The sequence below is a fragment of the Ranitomeya imitator genome, chromosome 3 (assembly GCF_032444005.1).
Source record: "Ranitomeya imitator isolate aRanImi1 chromosome 3, aRanImi1.pri, whole genome shotgun sequence".
Taxonomy (NCBI): Eukaryota; Metazoa; Chordata; class Amphibia; order Anura; family Dendrobatidae; genus Ranitomeya; species Ranitomeya imitator.
In genome coordinates this window covers 498,370,364-498,391,562 of record NC_091284.1, presented here as the reverse complement: position 1 = coordinate 498,391,562, position 21,199 = coordinate 498,370,364, and the positions used below count along the sequence as shown (strand labels likewise).

At 39.7% G+C, this 21,199-nt stretch overlaps 1 protein-coding gene across 3 annotated transcripts in view; it reads left to right on the top strand.

Moving 5' to 3' along the window:
• The window catches only part of DMD (dystrophin), a 4,179,683-nt gene extending 4,158,689 nt beyond the window's left edge, over nt 1-20,994 (top strand). For 2 of the 3 annotated variants that reach the window (XM_069757653.1, XM_069757654.1), the window contains 2 exons: nt 6,800-6,892; nt 20,520-20,767. In XM_069757653.1, the coding sequence (XP_069613754.1) occupies nt 6,800-6,892; nt 20,520-20,617 (191 nt within the window). In that variant the 3' untranslated portion in view covers nt 20,618-20,767. Of the gene's footprint in view, nt 1-6,799; nt 6,893-20,519 lie in introns of all 3 variants that reach the window. The other variant, XM_069757655.1, reaches the window with a different exon arrangement.
• Nucleotides 20,995-21,199: the final 205 nt, after the last annotated feature.

Genomic DNA, 21,199 nt, shown 5'->3' with positions numbered 1-21,199 from the left:
CAGTAATGTTGATCCACCGAGACGCCATCGACCCTCGTAAGGACGTCCGCAGTGTCACGCACATATGATGGTAAATTCTCTACCAAGGGTTTTAAAAAGTAGTCAATAAATTTGCATATAGGGTCAGATAGACCCTCAATGCCGGGCACTATGGGACGCCCAGAAGGGTCGACGGCATCTTTGTGGATCTTAGGCAGGAGGTAGAAGGTTGGCGTCTTGGGGGACCTGACCATCAACCCCTCCAACATCCTTTTGTCAATAATGCCCTCCTCGTGGGCTCGTACTAGAATTTGTTGCAACTGAGATGAGAATGAGGTCACTGGATTATATGACAGTTTTGTATACGTATTAGTGTCCTTCAACTGTCGGAAGGCTTCTTTTTCGTATTTATGGCATGGCCAGATCACGATATTTCCCCCCTTATCCGCTGGTTTATAAACCACGTCCTTATAAAATTGTAATTCCTCCAAAGCCTGCCGTTGCCGTTGAGTCAAGTTGTCAAATTTACGTCTAGTTCACAGTTTTTTGAGATCTTCTGTCACCAGCCTGGTGAAGATCTCAACGGCAGGACATATATTATATATATATATATATATATATATATATATATATATATATATATATATATACAGGTCCTTCTCAAAAAATTAGCATATAGTGTTAAATTTCATTATTTACTATAATGTAATGATTACAATTAAACTTTCATATATTATAGATTCATTATCCACCAACTGAAATTTGTCAGGTCTTTTATTGTTTTAATACTGATGATTTTGGCATACAACTCCTGATAACCCAAAAAACCTGTCTCAATAAATTAGCATATTTCACCCATCCAATCAAATAAAAGTGTTTTTTAATAACAAACAAAAAACCAACAAATAATAATGTTCAGTTATGCACTCAATACTTGGTCGGGAATCCTTTGGCAGAAATGACTGCTTCAATGCGGCGTGGCATGGAGGCAATCAGCCTGTGACACTGCTGAGATGTTATGGAGGCCCAGGATGCTTCAATAGCGGCCTTAAGCTCATCCAGAGTGTTGGGTCTTGCGTCTCTCAACTTTCTCTTCACAATATCCCACAGATTCTCTATGGGGTTCAGGTCAGGAGAGTTGGCAGGCCAATTGAGCACAGTAATACCATGGTCAGTAAACCATTTACCAGTGGTTTTGGCACTGTGAGCAGGTGCCAGGTCGTGCTGAAAAATGAAATCTTCATCTCCATAAAGCATTTCAGCCGATGGAAGCATGAAGTGCTCCAAAATCTCCTGATAGCTAGCTGCATTGACCCTGCCCTTGATGAAACACAGTGGACCAACACCAGCAGCTGACATGGCACCCCACACCATCACTGACTGTGGGTACTTGACACTGGACTTCAGGCATTTTGGCATTTCCTTCTCCCCAGTCTTCCTCCAGACTCTGGCACCTTGATTTCCGAATGACATGCAAAATTTGCTTTCATCAGAAAAAAGTACTTGGGACCACTTAACAACAGTCCAGTGCTGCTTCTCTGTAGCTCAAAAGTGGCTTTACCTGGGGAATGCGGCACCTGTAGCCCATTTCCTGCACACGCCTGTGCACGGTGGCTCTGGATGTTTCCACACCAGACTCAGTCCACTGCTTCCTCAGGTTCCCCAAGGTCTGGAATCGGTCCTTCTCCACAATCTTCCTCAGGGTCCGGTCTCCTCTTCTTGTTGTACAGCGTTTTCTGCCACATTGTTTCCTTCCAACAGACTTACCATTGAGGTGCCTTGATACAGCACTCTGGGAACAGCCTATTTGTTGAGAAATTTCTTTCTGGGTCTTACCCTCTTGCTTGAGGGTGTCAATGATGGCCTTCTTGACATCTGTCAGGTCGCTAGTCTTACCCATGATGGGGGTTTTGAGTAATGAACCAGGCAGGGAGTTTATAAAAGCCTCAGGTATCTTTTGCATGTGTTTAGAGTTAATTAGTTGATTCAGAAGATTAGGGTAATAGGTCGTTTAGAGAACCTTTTCTTGATATGCTAATTTATTGAGACAGGTTTTTTGGGTTATCAGGAGTTGTATGCCAAAATCATCAGTATTAAAACAATAAAAGACCTGACAAATTTCAGTTGGTGGATAATGAATCTATAATATATGAAAGTTTAATTGTAATCATTACATTATGGTAAATAATGAAATTTAACACTATATGCTAATTTTTTGAGAAGGACCTGTATATATATATATATATATATATATATATATATATATATATATATATATATATATATATATATATATATATATATATATACATACAGTGGGGCAAAAAAGTATTTAGTCAGTCAGCAATAGTGCAAGTTCCACCACTTAAAAAGATGAGGCGTCTGTAATTTACATCATACGTAGACCTCAACTATGGGAGACAAACTGAGAAAAAAAAATCCAGAAAATCACATTGTCTGTTTTTTTAACATTTTATTTGCATATTATGGTGGAAAATAAGTATTTGGTCAGAACCAAAATTTCATCTCAATACTTTGTAATATATCCTTTGTTGGCAATGACAGAGGTCAAACGTTTTCTGTAAGTCTTCACAAGGTTGCCACACACTGTTGTTGGTATGTTGGCCCATTCCTCCATGCAGATCTCCTCTAGAGCAGTGATGTTTTTGGCTTTTCGCTTGGCAACACGGACTTTCAACTCCCTCCAAAGGTTTTCTATAGGGTTGAGATCTGGAGACTGGCTAGGCCACTCCAGGACCTTGAAATGCTTCTTACGAAGCCACTCCTTCGTTGCCCTGGCGGTGTGCTTTGGATCATTGTCATGTTGAAAGACCCAGCCACGTTTCATCTTCAATGCCCTTGCTGATGGAAGGAGGTTTGCACTCAAAATCTCACGATACATGGCCCCATTCATTCTTTCATGTACCCGGATCAGTCGTCCTGGCCCCTTTGCAGAGAAACAGCCCCAAAGCATGATGTTTCCACCACCATGCTTTACAGTAGGTATGGTATTTGATGGATGCAACTCAGTATTCTTTTTCCTCCAAACACGACAAGTTGTGTTTCTACCAAACAGTTCCAGTTTGGTTTCATCAGACCATAGGACATTCTCCCAAAACTCCTCTGGATCATCCAAATGCTCTCTAGCAAACTTCAGACGGGCCCGGACACGTACTGGCTTAAGCAGTGGGACACGTCTGGCACTGCAGGATCTGAGTCCATGGTGGCGTAGTGTGTTACTTATGGTAGGCCTTGTTACATTGGTCCCAGCTCTCTGCAGTTCATTCACTAGGTCCCCCCGCGTGGTTCTGGGATTTTTGCTCACCGTTCTTGTAATCATTCTGACCCCACGGGGTGGGATTTTGCGTGGAGCCCCAGATCGAGGGAGATTATCAGTGGTCTTGTATGTCTTCCATTTTCTAATTATTGCTCCCACTGTTGATTTCTTCACTCCAAGCTGGTTGGCTATTGCAGATTCAGTCTTCCCAGCCTGGTGCAGGGCTACAATTTTGTTTCTGGTGTCCTTTGACAGCTCTTTGGTCTTCACCATAGTGGAGTTTGGTGTCAGACTGTTTGAGGGTGTGCACAGGTGTCTTTTTATACTGATAACAAGTTTAAACAGGTGCCATTACTACAGGTAATGAGTGGAGGAAAGAGGGGACTCTTAAAGAAGAAGTTACAGGTCTGTGAGAGCCTGAAATCTTGATTGTTTGTTTCTGACCAAATACTTATTTTCCACCATAATATGCAAATAAAATGTTAAAAAAACAGACAATGTGATTTTCTGAATTTTTTTTCTCAGTTTGTCTCCCATAGTTGAGGTCTACCTATGATGTAAATTACAGATGCCTCTCATCTTTTTAAGTGGTGGAACTTGCACTATTGCTGACTGACTAAATACTTTTTTGCCCCACTGTGTATATATATATATATTTTTTTTTTTTACTGTTTGTCATTTGTCGGATTTATTAATAAAGTATTGTTCTTAACCCTTTACACTCAGTTTTCCTCCGGTTTTCTTATATATATATATCTTTTTTTTTTTTTTTTTCCCCATGAAATAGCAATTCAAGAACATCCTTTCTTATATCGCTACATTGTGCTGCTGTTCTGTTCTTATTGGAAATGTCTGAATAAACTAATGGTTGCCATTCCCCATGTTTATAGGTCATGTTTTTACACTGTTAACGCAGATTGGACAATATTGCTATGAAAGGACACATCCCAACTGTTAAGGCTCATTAATTAATTTATTCATACATTTCCAGGAGGAATTACAGAGATACAGAGTAATGCAGAGATCTGAGGAAAAATGCTTCAGAATCCATCGGCGTTACAGGAATTTTCTAAACCTTCTTGTTAAGGAGAGCCAACGGATGCTCTTTCTATTCTGATAAAGGTCCAGCCATTGATTCCATGTCATGTAGCAGAGAACCGATTCTGCTTATTTCAGCACCTCCAGTTAGAGTTCTTGCAGTTAACTCTGTTATCTTATTGCCCATGTCGTATTTTAGAGGTCCGGGGAAAATGTGATTTTTAGAAGGGTCTTCACTCTGTAGAGAGTTATATCTGTTTCTGTGGTAGGCTGTGATATGGACATAGTTAGTACTGAACTTCTCTTCTGAACAATATACTCATGGCTGTGTAGAATTATATATTTTTTTTCTTTTCTTACACTGCAGAGCCACTGTTTTATTAGTCAAGAAAAGAAACTTAAATTCTGCAGGTACATGGACAGCTGGAGTGGTTCAACAGTGTGAGGACTTTTAGCAGACAACATATCTCTGGTTCCTGTGATGAAGATATGGGCTGAAGATGTGGGATATTGATGCTTGTAGTCATAAATGAACCTCCTGGCCTTGAGGGGCCATCGTAATAATGCATAGTGACAGCAGCCCAGATATACATGTCATTATCGCAGAGCTAATTGTGTGTGTTCATGTCTGGAGCAGTGAAGGTGTATTTTAGTTGTTCTTGAGTGGGAGGAATTTATGGTTGATGGCTGTGTTATGCAGACATACAATTGTCAAGAGTCCTTCTTAAAATAAAACAAAGAAGGAGAAAAAGAGCACATGACAGCTGAAGTGTAACATTGCGACAAGGTTACCTCTTTGAAAAATTGCCAGAATAGAACTTTGCCAGAACTGACTATAGGACATATTACTGTTTAATATGCTGTAGGTGACTAGGGCAGCGGAAGTACTAAAAATGTACCTAAGACCAGTGAAAGTCACTGAATTAGACATTGATTTGTCCTTGTTTAGCCGCCAACGCAAAGCCCTGTTTACAAATCGTTCTAAGCGGTGGCTCAAACGTTTAGCAAAATGAAAGGACTGATTAAGTAAACTGCTTCCGAGGCACGTCCTGCTGCACCCGGTTATCATTCAGCTTGTCTCTTCAATCGCGCGGGGACAACGCTCTAGTTAATAATTGTAATGCTCATTTTATCTGCTACATAGTTTGTCTCTTATAGTTTCAGCTGAAAATGTATGGAAGGTTAAGAAAAGACGCACTCATCATGTTCGACCTTGTCCTCATTATGTTTGGGATTCATCTTCTTTCTACCAGGATGTTTAGTGTCTGTTAACTTTTCTTGCAACAAAACATATGTGAATGTCCTGACTACAGCCAATATTCAGTTACTGATGTTCTCGGTCACTGGGCTATTGAAGGTGAATCTTCAAATTGTAAAAGAAGGTACATTATATAGTGAGGGCGCAATGAAGGTTGTTTTCTGGAAATTCATATATGGTTGTTTTCACAAATGGGCATCTTCTTGGAAATCCCCCAACTATAGGGCTCCACCAAAAATGGTGCAACGGAAACGTAAAGTATATTCCACGGCAGCCAATTTGGATGTTGCCTTTAATGTGCGATCACAAGGTCAGGTTTTGTACAGGTTTTCTCAGGCAGTTTTGAAGACAAATCCAGGACTGGTTCATAAAGAGGGAGAAAGTGTAAAAGACAGATCATTCTGCTTTTTTAAAACTAGGAGTGGATTAACACCTGTATCAAAAATCTGATCAAAATGTGAACTTATGACTTCATCTTAATTTTCCATTTTTAGGAAAAATGAAAGGTGGAGTGTTAATGTTTTACCGTGGTTTCCTCACACCAGTTTTGATAAATACCTGTGAATCTGTTTTATTTATCAGTGCCGAGTGTGAGCTATGCTTCATTTTCATAGGGTGTTAAGAGCAGGAGGGTTAAGGCTTAGGTCTCATTCAGACGTCTGTGATTTTTCTCGTACGTTAAATCATGAACTGTTGTTCATTGGTGTTCTGGATCTGAGTTTCATCAGTGTTTGGTCAGTGTGCCAGTTTTTACCACCAGTTTTTTATCAGTGATTTTTCACTGATGAAAAAAAAATACGCAAAGTTTCTGTCCATAAGTGTCAATCGCAGACAGCACACGGACTGTATACTGATGGCATCCATGTGATGTTTGTAATTTTCAAAGACATACAGACTTGTATGGGTGTTTTTGATCCATGATGCAGATTTTAAAAAACATATCTCCGTGACTTTTTTGAAGACATACGGTCAACAAAATAAACAACACAGACATGTGAACAGCTCCATACGCTAATAAGGAAGTGCTTTATCCATTAAATTCATGGACAGTATACATATGTGATTCACGGACGTCTAAATGAGGCCTTAGGGTTCAATTAAATTTGGAGTGTTCCCATGTAAAATGTTTATTATCAACAATCTAAACAACAATTTAAAATATCCATGTGAAACTTCAGATGTGTGAAAAAAATGCTCATTTTTCCTGTATTAAGATTGTAATTAAATTCCATGGCTCTTTTCTTTAGGTGAAGATGATGTTCTTAGTCCTCCACATGACACAAGCACAGGATTAGAGGAAGTCATGGAGCAGCTAAACAACTCTTTCCCAACCGTAAGAGGTAAGGATTATAGATGAATAATACATAGTTAAAAATCATAGCTTTCTTTTATAAATCAATTGTGGTTCCCAATTATCAACATGTCTAAATATGCCAGTAATCTCCAGACAAATTGCTCATTTATTAATTTGTCAACATTGTCCTGTGAAAACATCATCCTGCTGCTAAGATGTTGCTCTACACGTAAAGAACAATTGTATTAATAGTTCTATGTGCCTGCCAGTATGATTATCTTGTATGCAGCCAGATTTAAAAGGGGTTTTCCAAAGGACAAAGTTCATTTTAATCAATAGATCGTGAAATAAGAAAAATAAGTTCCACAATTGGATATATTGAAAAAAATGTTCCTGTGCAGAGATAATCTTATAACCTACTGTCTCCTTCCCCACCATCCTGTAGAATGTAAGCCCACAAGGGCAGGGTCCTCTTCCCTCTGTATCAGTCTAATTGTTAGTTACTCTAAGTGATATATGTAATTTGTATGTAACCCCTTCTCATGTACAGCACCATGGAATCAATGGTGCTATATAAATAATAAATGTGCCGATGCTATGTACTGTGTAATGGCTGCATGTGACCGTACAGGAACTTGTTCTGATCATACCACAGCTCTTGGGCAGACCATGACACAAAAGAGAGTATACAGACATTATGGCAGGGGATCACAGCTGCTGCTGTCTGTGAGGTAAAACATTTCCAATTTTGTAACCACTTTAACCCCGAAGGTGGTTTGTATGTTAATGACCGGGCCAATATTTACAATTGTGACCACTGTCCCTTTATGACAGGGATGGGGAATCTTTTTTTCTGCTAAGGGCCATTTGGATATTTATACCATCCTTCGGGGGGGCTGCCCAAACTCCGTCCACAAAGTGCATCATGACTGTGGCACTGGTTTCAGGATGTAATCTTTCATTGCATTCCCTTCAGTGTTTAGTAGTGAACACTGTGTGTGTGTGCTAACAGAGCAAGAAGAAATGAATGAGCTGGTTGTATTCCAAACACACCTCCCTGCCCAAGAATGCAGTCACTGAGAATCTGCTCGGGGGGCCTGATAAAAGGTCATCGAGGGCTGTAAATGGCCCTAGAGCCTGAGGTTCCCCACCCCTGCTTTATGAGGTAATAACTCTGAAACGCTTCAAAGGATCCCAGTGATTTTTTTTGCTAGGAAGTTTAGAGTTAAAAGTTGACCAGCGATTTTTCATTTTTCTAACAAAATTTACAAAACCATTTTTTTAGGGACCACATCACATTTCAAGTTAATTTGAGGGGTCTATATGATAGAAGATACCCCAAAAGTGACACCATTCTAAAAACTGCACTCCTCATGGTGCTCAAAACCACATTCAAGAAGTTTATTAACCCTTCAGATACTTCCCAGGAATTTTTAGAATGTGAAAAAAAAAATTTTAATCCCAATTTTTTTTATTTTGACAAGGGTAAAAAGGAAAAAATGGACCCCAAAATTTGTTGTTTAATTTCTCCTGAGCATGATTTCTCCTGATACCCCATATGAGGGAGAAAACCATTGTTTGGGCTCACAGCAGAGCTCGGAAGGGAAGGAACGCCATTTGGCTTTATGAATTTAAAATTTGCTGCAACCATTGGCAGATGCCATGTCGCGTTTGGAGAGCCTCTGATGTCCCTCAACAGGGGAATTCCCCCACAATTTTGGAAACTAGACCCCCTCAGGGAACTGATCTAGATGTGTGGTGAGCACATTGAACCCTCAGGTGCTTAACCGAAGTTTATAACCTTGAGCCATAAAAAAAATCCCCACAAATATATTTTTAGCCCAAAATATTGCATTTCTGTAAGGGTAACAGCAGAAATTGCACCATGCAATTTGTTGTGCAATTTCTCCTGAGTACGCCGATACCCAATATTAGGGAGAAAACTACTGTTTTGTCACATGGCAGGGCTCGGAAGGGAAGAAGCGTCATTTGACTTTTTGAGTGTACAATTTCCTGGAATCAGTAGCGGACGTCATGTCCCATTTGGAGAGCCCCTGATATGCCTAAACAGTGGAACCCCCCCACAAGTGACCTCATTTTGGAAACTAGACCCCTCAATGAAAGTATTTAGATGCATGGTGAGCACCTTGAATCCCCAGTTGCTTCACAGAATTTTATAACGTTGAGCCGTGAAAATAATAAAATCACTTTTTTTTTTTACAACAAACGGAGGTCCATTTTTTTGTGAGGGCGCCAATACCCTACATGTAATCGGGAAATATTTTTCAGGCACCGTGCATATTTAAGAAAGCAAGGATCACCAGATTTTATTGTAATGGTTTACAGTTGCCATGACTCATTGGGAGAGCCCATGAGGTGCTAGAACAGCAGATTCCTCCCCCCATAAGTGACCCCATTTTACACGCCACACCTCTCAATGAATTCAACAAGAGGTGCAATAATCATATTGACACCACGGTTGTGTTACAGAATTTTATAACACTGAAAAATTAAGAAAAAATAACTACATTTTTACCACCAAAATTTTGTTTTAGCCTCAGTTTTTACATTTTCACACAAGTGGGTAAAAATGGCACCAAAATTTGTCCCACAATTTCTACTGAATGCGGTAATACACCATATGTGACTGTACAGTTCTACTTAGCTATACGGAGAGACTCGGAAGGAAAGGAGCACTATTTTCCTCCTGGAGCGCAGATTTTCCTAGAACAGTCTGTATATACATATACAGAGCCCCAATTGCTAGAAGAGCAGAATCTCCCTCAAGTGACCCCATTTGATACACTATACCCCTTTGAGAATTTAAACATGTAGCCCAGCTTGTGATACATTGCTGAAATCTGGGTCTAAGGCTATGTGTACACGTTGCGGATTTATTTCCGCGCACAAACGCTGCAGATCCGCAAAGTGATTTACAGTACAATGTAAATCAATAGTAAAAAAAAATGCTGTGCTAATGGTGCGGAAAATTCCGCATGGAAAACGCAGCGGATTGAAAGAAGGAGCATGTCACTTCTTTTGTGCGGATCTGCAGCGTTTCTGCACGCATTCCATTATAGAAATCCGCAAGGGTAAAAAACGCATGAAATCCACACAAAACCGCAGCAAATCTGCAACAAAAATGCACAATATCCGCAAGAAAAACGCATCAAATCTGCACGTGCGTTTTCTGCCAGGAGATGCAGATTTTGTGCAGAAAATTCTGCACCCAAATCTGCAACGTGTGCACATATAGTGACTGATTCCCTTTTCAGATACTGAATAAAATCAAGGGCCTAGAAAAGATTACAGAATACATTCAATTTGAATGTTCAGGAGCGTGTGTAAGTGTAACACTTAAATTATGTCTTTATTGTTTTATGCAATTTTTTTTATAGCTCTTACAAAGATTTGCAGGATATAACATTGCCATAAAGTCAAGCTATCCAAATATTACAGATTTCAATATGGTCTTTGGACAATGACGCCATGACTTAGATGCACTCCCACTAAGTTTTTTTAAATTCATTAAATGTGTGTATATGTGCATGTAATGTTGTGTGTTAATATACTTACCTACCTTTGCTTTCTACGGGACCTAATGCCGTACTTCACCTATTCGCAGTGACGTCACCACAACTACAACTAGCCGACTCACTGTGTGTGAGCCAGTCTGTCTCTGTCCTTACATTGTAAGTCTGTGGGGTCTCATTCTCATACTCCATAGACTTATATTGTAATATATTATAAGGGCAGAGACAGACTGCTGTATTTCTCGTGCGAGAATCGAATCGTAAACCTAGTACTGGCTGTTGGCTCTCCTGGCCTGAGCTTGACAGCTGCATAGAAATACATCATACTGTCTTGCTCAGGTCAGGAGAGGTGCCCGGCCAGTCCGTGCAGTGTGATGCGATTCTCGCATGAGAAATACGGCAGTCTGTCTCTGCCCTAATATTCCCTTATGGATCACATAGAACGCAGTGACTCAGCCAGTCTGCGGAACGGTGACGTCACTGAGAGGCAGAGAAGATTGGCGCTGGACACCGGAGAGAGAGAGAGGCGATCGGGGAGTATAGTAATAGACTCACACTATATTACTTGTATATTGTATATACACACATTTAATGTATAAACAACTTAATGGGAGTGCGTCTTTAAAATAAGACACTACTGATTTAACAGTTGTCTTTATAAGTGGCCTAGTTTCAGTGTTTATCTTATGTGGTGCATATTTTTCCTGAACAACTCGTCTACGTATTGCCAATGACTGCACCATACAATGATCATTTAAATTCAGCACAGCAGATAATTTCCTCCAGAGACATCTGCCACATATCAGTTCCCATCTGTCACATTCAAGAAGCGTCAACAATTGGCAAAAACTGTCCTCATCATTCCTTTTTTTATAGCCACCCACAATCTCTAGTGAATCTCCAGTTTTGGCCACAAACGACCAGTTTGATCATGGAATCTTTGCGCACTAAAATCAATATTGCCCCAATAAAAATATGTTCTTTTCCAGAATACATGTTTACAGAGTTTGGAGAGCAGAATGCAGGTACAAATCTTACTGTAATGGGAATATTAATCCTTATTTCTTCAAATTTTTCCATTGTGATACAGTTAGTCGCCAGGTTTTTATATCCAGGGTAACCGCTTTTAATGTGTGTGGGAAATTGCTTAGTCAGCAATTCCCAGATACGAAATAATAATCACCAAAATTACCAAAATTTTTCACGTTAGATTACAAAACTCGCTGAATGCTCGGCTTGTCCTCCATGATATTGAATAGTGAGAAGCTAAAGTAACTGCCTGTATTGGGAAGAAGCATAATATGAGGATTTTACATGTACGTGTTGTCAGTACAAAGGTCTGGTACATGACTTATTCCTTCCAAGGACCACACTTAGGACCAGTGGGCACTAATTACAGGTGGAAGAAAGGCGATTCCAACAGCTTAATAGGAAAGGGTTCTTTACAGTTAGAGCAGTCAGACTGTGAAATGCCTGACTACAGGAGGTAGTAATGGCAGACACCATAACAGCTTTTAAAAAAGGGCTGGATGATTTCCTCAATACACCAAAAATTGCGGGTTATACTTAATTTTGTGACAAAATGCACAATTGGTGGAGAAAGGTTGAACTTGATGGACCTAGGGCTTTTTTTTTCAACCTATGTAACTATGAAGCATAATATAATCAAGCATAAAGTAATCATCATTTTATTTTAACCCCTTAACGACCGCCTATACGCCTTTTAACGGCAGCAGGTAAGCGCCGCTTTTTAACGGCTCTGAGAAATAAGGGTATAGCGCCCCCCAGCGCCAGAAAATTTGAGAGACTCCAGAGAACATGATTTGGGTCGGTTTTCACCGAATAACGGCTATCGCAAACAAATCTGATTTCCCATTCATTTCTCTCTCCTCTGATATGATCTAGCATACCAAAGGAGAGAGAGATGGGGTCCCCCGAGCCTCCCCTGATACGTCCGCCATCCCTGGACCCTCCGGCTCTGTGCCCCGGCCCTCAGCATCTTCTTCCTGGAAGAAAATGGCAGGTGCATGTGCAGTGCACCCGCCGAGATCTGCCGGACGGTATCCAGCAACAATAGGAGATTTTTCCTATTGGTTCATTTTGATCACTGTGATAGACCTTATCACAGTGATCAAAATAAGAAAAAATAGTACATCAAACCCCCCTTTGTCACCCCCTTAGTTAGATAAAAGAAATAGAATGTTAAAAAATGTTTTTTGTTTTTTTTCCTTTCTTTGCAGTTAGGGTTAGGGTTGGGGTTAGAGCTAGGGTTAAGGTTGGGGTTATGATTGTGGTGTTGGGGTTAGATTGGTGTTTGGGTTAGGATTGTGGTTATGGTTAGGGTTGGCATTAGGGTTAGGGATAGGGCTTTGTTAGGGTTGCAGTTAAAATTGAGTGGTTTCCACTGTTTAGGCAGCACATCGATGTGTCTCCAAACGTGACAAGGTGCCCGCCATCGATTCCAGCCTATTTTTCATTCAAAAAGTCAAACTGTGTTCCCTCCCTTTTGCGCCCTGCCATGCACCCAAATAGTAGATTTTCACCAGACTCAGAAGAAATTGCACAACAAATTTTTTGGTCCATTTTCTCCCGTTACCCTTGTGAAAGTAAAAAAGTTTGGGTCTAAAGTAATTTTTGTAATGGTTTGTAAATTTTGTTGGAAAAATGAGAAATTGCTGGTCAACTTTTAAGTTATATCTTCCTAACAAAAAAAAATTGTTTCCAAAATTGTGCTGATGTAAAGTTGACTTGTGGGAAATGTTTTTTATTAACTATTTTGTGTGACACCACTCCCTGATTTAAGGGCACAAAAATTAAAAGTTTGAAAATGGCAACATTTTCAAACTTTTTGCCCAATATCAGTTTTTTTCATAAACGTTTGAGTTATATCGAATAAATTTTACTACTAACATGAAGTACAATATGTCATGAAAAAACATTCTCATAACCAATGGGATCCGTTGAAGCTTTCCAGAGCTATAATCTCGTAAAATGACAGTGGTCAGAATTGTAAAAATTGGCTTGGTCATTAAGGTCAAAATTGGCTTGGCCGCTAAGGGGTTAAGGAGCTTCCCTATGTTATGGTGTAAACTTTTTTTCATATTAAACTGTGATGGTAGTGAATTCTTCGGGCTCTGCTCATTATTTATGGATGATGTTAGCACTGTTCTCGTGCACCTTTTTTGTTTTCTCATATTTTCCCATGCAAGGTTCCATGCTCTTCCATGCAAAGTTACATCTGCTATAGATGACTGTTACAGCTGCTGTTAAATCCAGACATATGTCAATGGCAGAGGTCTGCTGTTTAGGGGGTAATAAGTAATTACTTTCCACCTCAATCATTTATTTAACCCTGATGGATGATGGGGAAAACGTACAATACAAACTGTTAGGCAGAATGTTTCTGCATAAATCTCTCGCAGTTCCATTGTAGCTCTCATAGCCTGTGCTCGTCCTGGGGAAAGTATAAGCAGACGGTCTGTTATACTGAACTCCTGAATAGTGGATGGATGTATATGGGGGGCCTCTGCTTTGAATATTCCCATATTAACCACAATGGAGGGATGACATGCATTTTTGAGTAACTGGCATGTAATACTACAACTCTCCTGCAATAGCTGGTAAAGGCTAAATGTATGGGCCTAGCCCAATGATTGTCTGATCTCAGAGGATTTCTAAAGCCGAGGATCAGCTGATCACTGACCGATTATCAGGAGGGGGAGACTGCTACTTTAATTTTCGTTTGCACAGTTACATTGAAAGAACTAAAATGGTCAATGTTGTGTATTCTAGTCACTCCAATATTGCATCTAGTTATTATGTAGATTTTACTTTCAATTGCTTCTTATTTATATCAAGATTTTTTTTTTTTTTTAATTGTGAAGTTGTCCGTGTGAGTTATGTACTTAGTAATAGTGTCATCCAAACCTGAGAAATGGCTGTCCAGACAAGTGGAAGCAATGTAAAAACATAGATATCGTTCTCGGCCTAATCATGGGAAGTTACTTCTCTTACATGAGTAAAAGAACATGAAAGACGAAGATACTTGTTCTTTAATTAGCATAAAAATTCCCAAAATTGGAACCGAGCGGAGTGCAATAAGATGTTGTCCCCCCTGAACTTTGGAATATTCGACATCTGTAACGCTTTCTCTTCTCACCGGTAGATCCACCGAGATTTTCCTACGTGAATCTGCTTTAGGAAAAAAGCCGGCGTTCTTTTTCCAGATTCCGCTTCTCTGACGATTTTCCTTTTTCCTTTCAATGGCTATTTTTTTTTCTGTAACTTAAATTATAACTAGCTAGTGGGAGGCGTCCACAAGATGTATATGCTCGTTATTCTAACTGCTTCACAGTTTCCGAACTCTGAGGAAGTTAAAGGGAACCTGTCACCCCCTGGGATTGACATACAGGTGATGGAGTTGTTAAAATAGTCCTACCTGTATGCCTCATAGCTGCGGTCTAGTTGTGGAGAAATTGAGTTTTAATGTTGTATGTTAATGATTTCTTCCAGGCTCCAGGGTGTGTGGTGCCTGGAGGAAAACTGTCTCCTATGTAAATTTGCATACCCCCCTCCCGTGCACGTGCCATGTGACCTTTTCCGCCCTGCTGTGGACAGTGTCTTCATTGTTGTTCTGCGCAGGCATCGGCGAGTCACTGCTACTGAAGTGTAATAGCGAGTAGTGACGAATGGTGAAGACACTGCCCATAGAAGTGCGGAAAAGGTACCCATAACCGCGCGAGTGCAGGGCGCAGGCACGGGATTCCGGTGCCATAGCAGCATGGCACATTCATGGGAGGAGGGGCACGCAGATTTACACCGGAGGCAGACTATTTAGCAATTCTATCACCTGTATGCCCATAGTAATAATAGGGTCCCAGGAGGTGACAGACTCCCTTTAAAAGAAGTGACAGTAATCTGAACATGTGCACAACAATGTCGTTTTCAAATTCCTGGGCATTACATTGAGTTTTGGGGCTCTTTTCCAGACTGATTCCTGAAATCTGCCTGAGAACATGTTGTGTGCACATACCCTTAGTTTCTTTTACTGGATTATGGTGGCCATATAAATTTGATTTAGACTGGCCACCATGCGACCACTCCAAATGCCAGAATGAACACTCAGATCAGTGATAACTTTTAATAAGGTGCTAGGGCCTAATTGGCTGATCGCTCCATATACTTTTAGCTAGTAACTAAGTGTAAATTCAATAATAGATTATTTGTGAGTTACTGCTTATTACTTTTTTGTTGCACACAAGTTTGTCTTGCACTTTATCTGCTTAGTTTGAACTATTTTCCTGCAGGGTCCATCAGAATCAATTTTTATCATTGAGGACAGAGGGAGTCAGATTGAAAAAACTGATGTTGATTTTTACCAGCTTTTCAATCAGTTGCAGAGAGCAAGTATAGAATAACCTCTTAAAAAATAAAAAAAATCAGAGCCTGGCTTGACCAGGCCAAAGTCATTCCTTTTTAACTCTTTGGTAGTCCAGTCTTATATTTTGTTGTGAAAGAAACCTACACCTTGACAAAGAACTTCTCGTATCTTTTCTTCTGAGAGCCCAGAGAAAATCTGCTAGTGAGGGGATACTGAGGGTAACTGCAGTGACGCCAGAGTTTGAGTTTGACTTTTTCATTCTGTAATCGCGTGTAAAACCATTATTCATTGTGACATCTCTGACTGAATATGAATGTGTTCCCTCTGTAGTGTGGCCACTGTTGTAGCTCTGCTATAGCTGCCAGGGGAGGAAAATCATTTTTGAACAGGTCTTTAATCTCAATGTTAACTGTCATTTTTATCACTGGTTTTCTTTCTTTCTTCCTTTCCTTCTTTCTTCTACATCCGCTTCTTCCTCTCATTACAAAAGGAAGACCTGTCCCTGGAAAGCAGATGAGAGAGGTTAGTGAGGCCTGGGCTTGCTGCCATCCAGCTTGTGTCTGTCACATCTCGTATCCCGCGCCTGGCATTTCTGCAGCTCGTCTCTTTAGCCCAGTGCATCTTACAAGAGTGCTGTAACATGCCAGCATTTACTACCTCTCAACGAGTAGTAGGACAATGGCAAGCCTTTGGGAAAGCTTGAGTGTTCATGATATGATTTTGCCCAGAATGAATTGAGATGTAGTTGTAATGTCCTGGCTCATTTGGCGGTTTCTCCTCTCAATCAATTTACTTTGGTCACAAGTAATGAATCCCTTAATTCTCTGTAAGTGGGTATCATATTGTAGATGTGATACATATTTGCTGCCATTCACAGCAACACTCAGAGTAGTCATTGTACTGTGAAATTCTGCATTTTAGTCAATTAATCTGTAGATAAAATCCAACATTTTGGAAGCCGATGCTTCCTTTTTTTTGGCTTTCAAACATATTTCTCCCCAGAATAAAGTGATACTCTATTTTCTGCCATTTCTATCATCTTGTTGGAAGTGTTGAGACGTATACAAATAATCCCAATTTCCATTAACATTTACTTATTGTAGCATGTGATATATGAAAGTTTCATGTGTCTCCCATATCATGACATCTCCAAGTAACCGTTTTGGAGTTTGCCTTAAAGGGGATGTCTGGTCTTTTGATACTTTTGTGACTGCAGACTTATGAATCCTCACAGTGTGTGCACCACACATTGTCAGGATTCTCCAAGACCAGGCGGTCACTTAACTGCAAGTGAATTTAGTGAGGCCAAGTAAGTCTAGTTGGAATGGGGCCAGAAGTATGCAAATTGCATATTTGCAATCATGTGACCGCCCTCTCTCCCTGCCGACACCGGAGAATACTGACAGAGTACAGTGCACACAGTGCAAGGATTCAGACGTTTGTTGTAACAGTGACTACAGCAGGGGTGTCAAACTGCATTCCTCGAGGGCCTCAGACCATGCGTGTTTTCAAGATTTCCTTAGCATTGCACAAGGTGCTGGAATCATTCTCTGCAGGTGATTAAATTATCACCTGTGCAATGCAAGGAAATCCTGAAAACATGACCTGTTTGCAGCCCTCGAGGAATGCAGTTTGACACCCCTGGACTACAGGCTTGGCGAAAGATTGGACAACCCCTTTAAACAGTGTTTTGACCTCCAGATCATTGCATCTTTTGTGTCTGCATGAAGATTTCTCCATTGCATGCAGCAATATTGACACCTCCTGCTTTACCATTTTAGAATGGCGTCAATAACTTGATCTTTGATGTAAACTGATAAATTGCACATCCTTTAGCCTCAATGAAATGGCCTTTTTAAAAGGGCTTGTCATTTTATCTTTAACAGATGTGTTAGAGATATCATTTTGTGGTTTACCGATAAATATTACCAGTTTTCCTCCATCTGCATAAGTTATACAGCTTTCCTCTCCTCTTCACAGAATGCCGTTTGGTGGAGGTGCATGTGACCACACCTGTCCTTCATACTCCTCCAGCTGAAAAACACCTCACTTGGGACATCTATTTTTCAGATGGAGGAGACTGATGGACAGGTTTGGTTATTTTTTCCACCAGCAGCCCTTTTTGTGCACTTGAGAGCTTTGTTGTTGAGGCTGCATTAACAAGTGTGGCTTATAAGTGTGTCAGATTCTTCTCCCAAAGTCATGTCTTCAACACATCTGTTAAAATAAAGTGTTAAACATTTGAAGGGGTCATCCTTTTTCAGAAAATCACATTTTGAACTGAGCCTTACTCACCATTACTGGGTCCACTGCTGAGTATCCACAGCTGCTCCTGTTCTCCGTTTTTGGATGTAGCGTTGATGTTGCATCAAAAAGGTGGTAGCCAATCGGTGAGTTTAGAAACTCTGCCCATGTGCGTGGAATGCCCTGTTCAGAGCCACTGAGCTCACCGATTGGCTGCCGTGCCATTGAAGTGATGTCCTCACTGCAGCCAATAACTGACTCGAGGAGCAATGGAGGAAACACAGCTGTGGACTCGGGTCAGTGAATCAAGCATAATTCTGTTTTGTTTTTTTTTGTTTTTTTTTCCTTTGTCTTTTATATAACAAATTACAGTGGGGCACTAGGATGTTATGAAAAGCAACAATTTCTTTAATGCTGCTTGTCAGCATAGTATATAGATAAATAGAACATTCCTAGTTTGTAATGACATGCATATCTAACAGCAAAGATTCTGCCCTTTAGGGGATAACCATCTTGCATATTGTAAAATGATACTGTGGTTAGAAACGGTATCACCCCATATAGTGTGTTGTGTAATGGCATCACACAAATGATCTACTACTAAACAGAAAAGACTATTGTCAAAGGCAAAAAAACTTTCATCACAATTATTCTTCATATATTAGTATATATAACTATTTTGCGATATTGTAATAGCATTGGGTAAAGGACTACCAGCTCCTTTGTCAGTACGTGCACATGACATTCTCTCCATAACCACATGTATAGTTTAAACAGAATTATTTTGGTCAGTGACCAATGCTGTGTCCAATATGACAACACATGTAGACCCTACAGCTCTCTATTCAGCATAAGCACTATATGCTACCATATGAGGCCTCCATACGACACTTTAATATTTCCTAGAAATAATGCTTTTAGGATAGAATAATTCTGTAGCAACACTAAAAAGGAGAAAGTCAGGATTTTTTTTATTCTCAAAATCCTTTGTATACATTGGTATGAAATTCAGGTATACAACAGTGATGAGTGGATCGATAGATGTCAATGAAAGCTGTATTATGGATCTGAATACAACAAAGATCCATAACTCAGCCAAGTGTATGAGCCCTAAGTGTCAGGAGCATGCTCTATTGTAAAATTCGATCAGCTCTTTCTACCATAAATGTCATGCTATTGACCAAAAAATCCAGCACAGCAGGTCAAATATTCAATACTTTGCCAGTCTTTGTATTTGACCTCTTGGATGAAAAAATGTGAGCAAATTGTGATCAACAATAGTCTAAATTGGTTCCTTTAGCTTCCATGCAAATTTATCTTCATTGCCCTATGTCTATAGGGAGCTTTACACCTAAACACTTTAAACAGTTATTGCTAATACATTTTTCCATCCAGATTAGCTCTTTAGGTCCCACTAAATCATCTCTCTAGGACCAGAGCTGTGAGGAAAATCACCCTATTTACATAACTGATAACGCCCAAGACCAGCACTGGTAATTGAATTGAGGAGTCAGGACCTTTTGCTGAGTTTTGACAGAACAGCTTCCCCTAACCAATTATCAAATATTTCTACAATGACCTAAAACTTTTTCTACTGCCAGAACTTTTGTGGAAATACTTTGTTTTGCAGTCATATGAGGAGCGCTTCAGTTACTCCCTCAAGGAATTTGTTCTTCTGGTGTTTTTGGTTAGGAATACCAGAAGAAGTTAAGAAAAGGCAAACCATTGTACAGTTTCTTCTTAAAGACTATTTTCCATAGTGAGAAAGCCATACCAAGTATACAGAACTGCCATTCCATAAGATACAATAGAAGAACAAGCCCACGCAAAAAAATGATGGTAGCCTTTAGGGATAGGCACATTGATTCACGTGTCTCCCGTCCATCAGCTAGTACAGTAGTCTCTTGTTGGCAGTTGGGAGGCTTGCAAATCTATTTTCTTTTGGGAACAGTGGCGCAGCTTTTAATTAGCCGAGCTAGAGCGATTTCATCATTGCATCTGTGCGCCATACCGCTAAGATGATGTTGCACCAGGCAGCTAATTAAAAGCCATATGGGGAATACCAGAAGGTAAGAGATTTGTGAACCTCCCGGCTAATAGCCAGAGACTTCTTACCTGGCTGATGGCCTTCTGTGCCATTAATCAATCCGCCCATGTCTAGTAGCCATAACAGTCAGTAATATTCCAGCTTTTATTTTCGATGTATAAAACGTAAGGTAGACATGTAGTTGATTGGTAGTGGCATCTCAATCACTAGTATTCAAAAATGGTTCCTAATGCTTTGGACTATGAGCTTATTCACCTCTAACTAACCCATCAATTTATAATCCACACTATTTCCTTTTGTTTCTAATATTTAATTTCATGGAAATAAATCAGTCGTGGATTTCCAATAGTGTACTTGCGATCTGTGATAGGATATAGATTAAACTTGGGTCGAGTCTCATTATATTGTATTATTGATTTATTCTATTAAAAACGGCGTATTATAAAATATTCTATGTTCTTTTCTGCAGGAAACAATGTAGGAAACCTCTTCCACATGGCCGATGATTTGGGAAGAGCGATGGAAACTTTAGTCACAGTTATGACTGAAGACGAGGTGTTGGATTGACATCTCCCTACACACCGCATGTGTTTTTATATACTATCTTCGTACAACAAAAAGGGGATTAGACTGTAAGAGTTTACAAGAAAATATCTATATTTTTGTGAAGGGTAGTGGTACTATACTGTAGATTTCAGTAGTTTCTTAAGTCTGTTATTGTTTTGGTAACAATGGCAGATTTTAAATGTCTATGCAATTGTATAAAACGAATAAGAAAACTACATGTAAAATCTTGATAGCTTAACAAATCTTGCCATTTCTTTTTACGGAGGGCAATTTTGGGTTGTTTAAAAAAAATTTCTATCAGTTATAATGAAAGATTGTAAACTAAAGTGTGCTTTATAAAGAAGAAATGTTTATAAAAAATCCCTTTAAAAGGTTTTAAAAAACAAAAAAAATCAGTGCATTGACTTTAGAATCACATTGGCTTTGTAACTGTAGAGCAACAATATTCATGTTAAGTGTCATTTTCTTGTGTGTCAAAGAACACGAGTTATAGCACCAAATATGATACTGACATATCTGATTCAGAAGAGCAATGGAAATGGCCAAGACCACAGCCAGAATCTGAACACAACTTTGTATTTT